At 41.4% G+C, this 9,252-nt stretch overlaps 1 protein-coding gene across 2 annotated transcripts; it reads left to right on the forward strand.

Annotated features, from left to right (window-relative positions):
* The first annotated feature begins 670 nt into the window (after window positions 1–670).
* Window positions 671–8,916, forward strand: erap2 (endoplasmic reticulum aminopeptidase 2). 2 transcript variants are annotated; one of them, XM_062382134.1, is made up of 21 exons: window positions 671–830; window positions 2,358–2,550; window positions 2,646–2,832; window positions 2,933–3,102; window positions 3,212–3,350; window positions 3,632–3,766; window positions 3,857–3,977; window positions 4,100–4,254; window positions 4,372–4,485; window positions 4,577–4,708; window positions 4,964–5,095; window positions 5,434–5,502; window positions 5,581–5,756; window positions 5,871–5,950; window positions 6,047–6,230; window positions 6,394–6,550; window positions 6,655–6,839; window positions 6,964–7,125; window positions 7,255–7,395; window positions 7,550–7,631; window positions 7,787–8,916. In XM_062382134.1, exons 2-21 carry the CDS (start codon window positions 2,381–2,383, stop codon window positions 7,931–7,933), a joined length of 2,838 nt encoding a protein of 945 aa, XP_062238118.1. In that variant the 5' UTR covers window positions 671–830; window positions 2,358–2,380; the 3' UTR covers window positions 7,934–8,916. The 2 variants fall into 2 exon arrangements, with proteins under 2 accessions (XP_062238118.1, XP_062238117.1); XM_062382133.1 differs by lacking the exon at window positions 671–830 and adding an exon at window positions 1,486–1,623.
* The last annotated feature ends 336 nt before the right edge of the window (window positions 8,917–9,252 follow it).

Raw genomic sequence — 9,252 nt, forward strand, 5'->3', positions numbered from 1 at the left:
AACATTCCTACACTAAGTTTCATGAAAACAGTCCAGTTGTTGTTGCGTAGTCTTGTTTACAAACTAACAAAGAGACAAGGATGAAAATATAACCTTCTTTGAAAAAGCTATGATGAGTTAATTATTTCTTAATATATAAATGTAATGATGTTACAACATGTGCATTCAAATTATATTTGCAAACTGCTGCTGTTTTCATGCAGTGACTTAGGTAAAAGGTGTCAATCCTCTTATACGCATGCTTTCTCTGTCTTTCTAAATAATCTAATCTAATACATTTTGAAATATTCTCACATACTGATTCATAATATCCATCATCTATATGAGTCATGTTTTAGAGATTAAAAGCTCTTACCGGTCCATAAATAGATGATAGGAAGGTAAAATAAACCTCTGGAAGAGTCAGTCATGTCTGCTTTCATCAGAGTAGCTTCTCTCCCCTCTGTGTGAGCGTATGTGTGTGTGTGTGTGTGTGTGTGTGTGTGTGTGTGTGTGTGTGTGTGTGTGTGTGTGTGTGTGAAATGTTGGCATGCCGTTTGGATTTGCCTGGAGCGTTGCATTATGGGGGATCAACATGTCTCATTGTTGTGACCTTTTACAATGGTATTCCCCTCATTCCCCCCACCGCGGCAGACACATACAAACTTCAACACACACACGTGCAGAGGGAGATAGAGAGGTAGAGAGGCGGTTACGAGCATGAAGATATATGTGCATTAATAAAGAAAGAAGAAAAACTGAGGACAGGACGTTGATGTGGACGTTGGAGCGTCAGCGAGGAGACATTTTGAACAACTAGAGACACACCTGCATACGTCTGTTGACTTGAGGTGAGAAACTGATCATATCAACGCAACCAAAACATTAGACAACACTTGTGGGGTGCACCTCCACACACACACACACACACACCAACACACACACACACACACACAAATACACACACACACACATGCATTTGATGTGTTGGTGTATTGTAACTTGCCTGGTTATGAAGAGAAGTCACATTCTGCTGACGTGGTCAGGTGGTTTATACAAAAAATAAATAAATGTTCGAGTAAATAATACAAAGTAAAAACTACATTTCTCACAACTTCTCTTCATTTTGTGGATTTTTTTTATGATTACCGTAATTTAAGTCATTACATTTTAAGGCGATTAAAAGGAAGAATTAGTTGTATGTAACAGATTCTCCTGCCTCTTACCCTAACATTAACCATCACAACATTCTTAATTCCAACCCTAACCCACAATTATCCTGACTCTAATCCAACCCCAACACTAAACCTGAAACCTGCATGTCTTAACCCTCAAACAGTCAAAATGTCCTTAAAGGTCCAGGTATCTAACACAAATATTAGTGCAAGTACATGTACACACAAACATACACACACACCCACCCACACATACACACACACACACAAACTGGCAGTTTCTTTGCCTCTGTATGGGCGGGAGTTTAAAAGTGAAAGTGAAAGTCATGTGGACAATAAGGAAGGATGATGAGGACGAAATGACTGAGCTAAAGCTTTCTGACATTTCTATCAACATGACCTCTGAATAGATCACAAGACTGGCTTTATTCTACTCATTATAAGCTTTGAACAAACGTCTTCCCTCACAGTAAGTTACTGTTTCTGATCTCAATGTTACAGCTTGATGTTTTCAGTTGGGTTCAGTACAACAACACGTGTTGCCTGACTTGAACCTCAGTTATGCTGCTGCAGCTGTTGTCACCTCATGCTCATAGATAGATGTGTCCTCCCCGTGTTTTGTCCCCATGGAAAATCATGTGGTTCGTTTGTCACATGTTTGATTCTCACTTAGGACGAGATGTGCTGCTGCCTGACACTTGTACTTACTTAGCACCACTAACCGTTAGCATGTCAACATTTCTTCCTTGGGCTGGAATCCAGAGAAAGTATTTTACATTTCTGCTACAGTTTTATGATTGTGATTTATTGTGACCAACAACAACAACCAAGATACACCTGTCTGGAGAAACCAAAGACCTCCACAGGGGCGGAACCTGGACCGGGGTCAGGGGGGCACTAACCCCAGCTAAAAATATGATTGGCCCCTGAGGTGCCCCTGTCCTGTCAGTAGTATTCAAAAAATTGTTGCTGACTAAACATTACAAAGAGTAAACATGACAGCTTGTAAATAATTACAATTTTCTAAGCTTTTTGGAAATACAAAATATACTTGGTTAATTAGCGCATTTTAACTAGGGAATTGATAACAATTATGTCTTTCAGGTCTGAGCAGAAGTTCTTGTGTGACATTTTGCTACAGCAACATCAGTGTTCAATACTCAAATCAGATGCCCCTTAGTTACTCCCTCCCTGTCATTTCAGTACTATCTGTCATCCTGCCTTGGATGAAGGACATTTCCTCCACAATGTTAGTGGTGACACTCTTAGCCCTGTCTCTACTTCACAAGTCTCTGGTTGAGTGTCAGCCCACCCAGAATTCAAGTCCTCCAGGAGTACAACCTCCACTGGGTACCGATAATCTGTCCTTCCCCTGGAGCCGTCTTCGCCTGCCGAGGTACCTTCACTTATGTTTCACATCCACATACGGGAAATCCACAAAAAACTGGTGGAACTCTTGTTTAAAAAGCAACTCACGTGTGTTTATCTCAGGTACATCATTCCTCTTCAATATGACCTCTTCCTGCACCCCAACCTCACGACTCTCAGTTTCACCGGCTCAGTGCGGATCCAGATCGATGTCCAGAATAATACTAACTGGGTTGTGTTACACAGCAAAGGTCTGCAGATCTTTAAAGCCACCATACTGAACCAGAACCTTGCTCATCTCTCTGACCAGGTAGCTGGAAACTCATCATCTTAGACAGGCCATTTCCTATACATTTAGTATTTCATGACTTTATGGTGTAATTATAATGTATTTGATAATCCCATCACAGGTTCTTCCAGTTCTTCATAACCCGTCGCATGAGCAGATTGGCATTTTCTCTCCCAGGGTGCTCAGCAGTGGGCAAAAGTACTTCCTGCATATTGAGTTTGGGGCAGAGCTAGTAGAAGGCTTCAATGGCTTCTATAGTAGCACCTACAGAACCAGTACAGGAGAGACGAGGTGAGGGCTGAGATTATTTTGCAGGTTTGGTTAGATACCCGACACACACAGCATTGTTACAATTATAACACAATTCAGTAAGTTTAATACTGCTGATGTCTCTGTTCAGAACCTTGGCGTCCACTCACTTTGAGCCCACGAGTGCTCGCATGGCGTTCCCTTGTTTCGATGAGCCGAACTTCAAGGCCAACTTCTCTGTCCGGATTAGGAGGAGCCCAGAGCTCATTGCTCTCTCCAACATGCCTGTAGTGAGTGATACCCGTTTCTTATTGACCCTGGATGATTTCTAAATCATATTGTATTATGCCTGATATCCTTAGAAATAATAAAATAATAATTTATGCATCATAGTCACCAGATAATACCAACAAGCTAGTAGCCAAATGTAGCTATATTCTGTTGGGGTAAGTTATTTACTTTGATTATTGGAGGGGTTACAACCACCCATCCCCCCCTAGCCTACAACAGCCATTGTATACTTTCAAATATGGGTGAAAATTGGTCTCAGTGAAACATCTGTGTCATTTAGGTCAAGACACTCGAAATAAATGACAGCCTGCTAGAGGACTGGTTTGCTGTGAGTGTAAAGATGAGCACGTACCTTGTGGCGTTTGTCATCTGTGACTTCAGATCTATCACAGCAACAACATCCTCTGGAGTGAAGGTAAGGCCTCCAACACTATGTTTGATTTTCTCAATTCCTTGGTTAAATGTATTACTTTATTTTTTTCACGCATGTGTTGTGGATCTTTAGGTGTCCATCTATGCCGCCCCTGGGAAGTGGCATCAGACCCACTATGCCCTTGAGGTCGCTGTGAAAATGCTGGACTTCTACGAGGAATACTTCAACATTCCCTATCCTCTACCCAAGCAAGGTAAACCTTTATTTTTAATGTCTGTAAGTAAACCACGTATCTTATGATTGTCTCCACAGTTCTGTCGTGTTTCTATGTTTATCCTGTCACTTTCTACTATTACATGTCCTGTGTTTTCTCAGATCTGATCGCCATCCCAGACTTTCAGGTCGGTGCAATGGAGAACTGGGGATTGACCACCTACAGAGAGACGAGCCTTCTCTATGACCCCCTCACTTCCTCTGTGTCTAATAAACTCTGGGTTACTATGGTGATCGGACATGAGCTCGCCCATCAGGTGAGTGTGACAGTGTACCCAGCAACTACACAAAGTCTGTTAACCTTGCTCCAATGCTCGTAAACCTCTTTATTACACAAACGGTCAGGGCAGTAACAGCCAACATCTCTCCTGCAGTGGTTCGGTAACTTGGTGACCATGGCGTGGTGGAACGATATCTGGCTGAATGAAGGATTTGCCAGATACATGGAATTCATTTCAGTGGAGGCCACCTACCCTGAGCTCTCTGTGGTCTGTGCATCAGTCGAATTATTGATTCATTAATGGATATTAAAGAGCCGCAGAGAAGATTGATAACAGTGTTCTGTGCATAATTTTGCAGGAGGAATATATGCTGAACACCTGCTTCTTAGGAATTGGCCTTGATTCGTTGAATTCCTCACGTCCAATATCCAGCGCAGCAGAGAACCCCACTGAGATCGAACAGATGTTTGACACAGTCTCCTATGACAAAGTAGGATTTCAGTCTTGTAAATGTGATGTGCTTTCTGTCACAAAGAAGGTTAAACAAAAGATAATGGGTATCGTTAGGGATATATATAACCTTTATGTTTATGTTACTTTTTATTTATTGACCTACTCATGTATGAAATAATATGAAAACTGTCATACTCTTGAGAATCTATTGATATACAGAACATCTACTCGGACTCCAACATATAACATAACCTGCTCTGATTAAATTTACCTTTCCTCTCTCTTCCACCAGGGCGCGTGTGTCCTGCACATGCTGCGACACTTTCTGACCGATGATGTGTTTCAGAGCGGGATTGTGCGATACCTACGCAAGTACAGCTACAAAAATGCACACAACCAGGACCTGTGGGACAGTCTGACTAATGTAAGAGCACAAACTACATTCATGTGCACCTCACTGTGTGATCCTCAGTCATTCTGTTGGAAAGGAAAAGTGAAGGGATAGCCTGACTAGGGTGAGGTTGAGTTTGTATTTGAGCTGATGTTTACATGAAAGAGAGAATCATCTGAACTGGAGAAGAAGTGGATGACATCTTTTCTCATTTCTTGTATTATTGTAAGTATTTTCTTACAATAATATGAACTACCAGCTTCTATGAGGGCAGACATAGATCTTTAATAAACTACAACACTGCTGTATGGTCAGTGGACTAAACCATGGAATGTCACGCATTCAATGATTTAGTTTTATTTGGTTTTCAGACATGCTCAGAAGAAGACTTCATCTCAGGAAAATACTGTTACAGTGGCAGCCAGGCCACCAAGAATGCAGTGAGTAAATATTTTAAAAAAAAACTCTTTTACCTCTGTTGATGATTATAAATGTGCTGATCCATCTGTCTCCTACAGTACCTGTTTGCAGGAGAACATCTGAATCTGACGGCCATGATGAACACTTGGACTCTGCAGAAAGGTATTCCTCTAGTAACTGTGATGAGGAAGGGGAATCGTCTGATGCTGAGACAGGACAGGTTCCTGAGAACAGTGCTTCCGTCTGACCCTCTCTGGCCCGCGCTGCAGAAGGGGTGAGGATGCACAGACACTCACAGCTGCATAACCTGCAAAACTTTGATTTCAAACAGCCCTTGAGTTCCAGTTTTAGGTTTTCGCTTGTAAAAGTACTTTCTGCTCTTGTATAGTTTTCTTTGGCATATCCCTCTGACATACAAGACCGATGGTTCCAGCACAATTCACAGACACCTGATGACAACGCACACAGGTAAGAAGGCAGAGAGAACGCAAAATACAATTCATATCTTAATTTTTCCCTGGTGTGATATTGTTTTTGACCCCTTACTATGCATGTGCCTTTCAGACAGTGTACACATAGGAGAGGATGTCAGTTGGGTGAAGGTAAACACTGACATGACTGGCTATTATGTGGTTCATTATGAGGACAATGGTTGGGATGAGATGACCAAACTGCTGAGAGAGAACCACACCGCTCTGAGCTACAAAGACAGGACTCAGCTGATACACAACGCTATTCAACTGGTCACGTAAGCATCAAAGCGTGACTGTATTTGTGGGTCTGCGAGAGTCCGACTCCAGATACAGTTTCTATGAATGCCTGTTGTTATATATAAATAAATCAAAACGGATTTGAATGACCCCACCTGAAATAGCACCCAACCATTCAAATAGTCTTGTATGTCTTTAAAGTGCAGGACACCTGTCGATAAATAAAGTCTTAGACCTGATTGGTTACCTGCGACAGGAGACGCACACAGTGCCTCTCCTCCAAGGACTTGGATATCTGGAGGCAATTTACCATGTGATTGAGAAAAGGAAGGAGCCTGAGCTAACACACAACCTGGGGGTAAGAAGACAAGCGTACACTCACTGTATGATATTTATGTCAGTGTCAGTGTTAAACTGAGTGGGTGAGATGCTGAGTTAATTTGTGGTTGTGCACTGGTGCAGACGTACATCCTGCGATTCTTCCGTGACATTGTCGACCGTCAGACATGGAGCGACAGCGGCTCTATGTCAGAGCGACGGCTGAGGTCAAAGGTCATCTCTCTTGCTTGTCACCTGGAGGACCCTCGCTGTCTTCAGCAGGCACATCAGAGCTTCACTGACTGGCTAAAGTCAAATGGAACACTCAAGTCAGTCTAGATTTCAGATTAACAGACAGCGATCAACAACCACTGATACAAAGTCTCATAAACACTAATCTGAGGTTTCACCTGGTCTCTAATATGCATGAGGCTGATTGTGTTTACTCTACAGTTTACCCACTGATGTGGCAGAGACTGTGTATTCAGTTGGAGCACAGGATGACCATGGCTGGGCCTCACTCTTACAAAAATACAACATCTCCCTCTCTGAAGCACTAAAACACCAAATCCTATCAGCTTTGACCTGCAGCAAAGACATCAGCAAACTGGAAAGGTGCACTTTATTTTCTTCCTACTATATTTCTCCACACAGATACTGTGATGTTGCAATCTTGTGGCTCTTATGGGGTGCATCTTATGGAGTCCTGCTGCCATCACTGTTTGTGTATGTGTGTTGTTGCAGACTGCTGGAGTTGGGACTGGAAGGTAAGGTGATTCGATCTCAGGACCTGGATTCTTTAATTCTGATGGTGGGCAGCAGCCCGCAGGGACATCACCTCGCCTGGAACTTTGTCAAAAAGAACTGGGACACGCTGGTTAAGAAGTAAGTATAACACACGGGAGACACTACAAATAATATAAGAACTGTTCCAATTCAAGTGAACTGGAAATTGGTGTCAGACTTTTGGACCCTCTTGTATGTCTTAAAGATATATTTATTTTTAACTATCGTCACTGTTGTGTTTTCCGACCTACAGGTTCCAGTTGGGCTCATCTAGTATTAGGCACATCATCATTGGCACAACGGGCCAGTTTTCCTATCCAGAAGAGCTCACTGAAGTAAATACACTCTAGAATTCCAGAAATACGTATATCCATTGATGGTGAAACAGTGAAACGTCAATTTGTTTTCAGTAAAATCGATCAAATATTTTGACACGAAGACAGTAAAACATGTATGCATATCTTTGAATTCATTTGTGTTTGCCCCCCAGGTACAGTCCTTCTTTGAGTCCATCAAAGAACAGTCATCTCAGCTGAGAGCTACTCAGGTTGCACTTGACAACATGCAGAAGAATGTTCGCTGGTTTCAGAGGAACCGAGAGACTCTAAGGAACTGGCTCCAAGAGCAAATGAAGTGAAACACAGCAGGGATGGAGGTGTTGGTTATCGTCATCCACATCGAGGATGGTTTATGTGGTTTTGATTTTGTATCTGTGTTTTTATTTTTAAAACGTAAAATCACTGTTCAGCATTTTGTAAGTTTTCAGTGGACTAATTCGATCAAATAAAAAAAATGTTTTAGTAGAACTGAAAGGAGAGCAGAGGTAGTGTGTGTGTGTGTGTGTGAGAGAGAGAGAGAAAGAGAGAGAGACAGAGAGAGAGACAGAGAGAGGGGGAGAGAGACCCATTCCAAATTAAGACATAAATAGATTCTTAACCAAATAGACAATAAAAATACCACCTTGGAGTGTCAAATGACACATGTTGTTGTGTTATTGTGCACATGTATTAGTGTAACCATTGTGTTTGCACTTGGGTGTATATATATCCTTGGTATTTGACATATGAACTATACGTTCCAGTGTTAAGGTTTGTGGTGCTTGGAGCATAAGGAGTATGTAGCTCCATATTGATTTCATACCCTGGGGTTTGAAATCAATACTAAATTTAACTGACAGCCAAAGAAGGGAAGCACGAATTGGAGAGATAAGGCCCGTAAACTTTGTGTTGGTCAAGTCAGTTAAATTTAGTATTGATTTCATTCATATTCTGGAGCTACTAACTCCTTATGCTCCATGCCTTAATCTTAGATCTCCCATCAAACGCTTACAAGTAGTTCCAAGTTCTTTGCCTGAAGAGATTAAACTTTACCGGTTTACCTGGTTTATACAGATGATGTTTATTCAAACATTTTATTTGCATGTTTTCTTCCTTAAATTCGGTAGAAATACATTTTTTATTATTATGATTATGATTATTATTATTTTTATCATTATTTAGGGCCCGAGCACTGACAGGAACTTACGGACAGTGAGGCCCTATTGTAATTATATGGATTATTATTATTATTCAGGCAAATGAATTGGCGTTTTGTGGGCTTTAAAAAAAAATATTTACCTCCTGCACTGAAGTGGACTGCGTTATTGTGTGTGTGTACGTCTTTGTCATTCTATGCTGCTTTTGATACACATTTTCTAGTTTATTACATATATTTGACAGCCTTACTTAAACAGGAATGAGTAATTCGTCATATTAACTACTTGTTGTGGATCAATCATAAGAAACGTAAATACGAACATATAACGTTTAGTGTGTATTTCAATGGAAACATGAACTTGAAGTCCTCACAAGTATAAGAAAAGAATGTAAGCACGTATGACGTCCTAGCTCCGCCCCTCATCAATATCGTCCAATAGGGCACGAGCAGCGTAATTTGATGGGCGGTTGTCAACAACTG

Source organism: Platichthys flesus, chromosome 3 (genome assembly GCF_949316205.1).
Source record: "Platichthys flesus chromosome 3, fPlaFle2.1, whole genome shotgun sequence".
NCBI classification, from domain to species: Eukaryota; Metazoa; Chordata; class Actinopteri; order Pleuronectiformes; family Pleuronectidae; genus Platichthys; species Platichthys flesus.

Bases quoted from the DNA above. Each gene is read 5' to 3' on its own strand.
- erap2 (XM_062382134.1), top strand. From the start codon at position 2,381: ATGAAGGACATTTCCTCCACAATGTTAGTGGTGACACTCTTAGCCCTG. The intron at 5,096-5,433 runs GTAAGAGCACAA...TTTGGTTTTCAG, and splicing joins TGTGGGACAGTCTGACTAAT to ACATGCTCAGAAGAAGACTT. The intron at 5,951-6,046 runs GTAAGAAGGCAG...TGTGCCTTTCAG, and splicing joins CCTGATGACAACGCACACAG to ACAGTGTACACATAGGAGAG.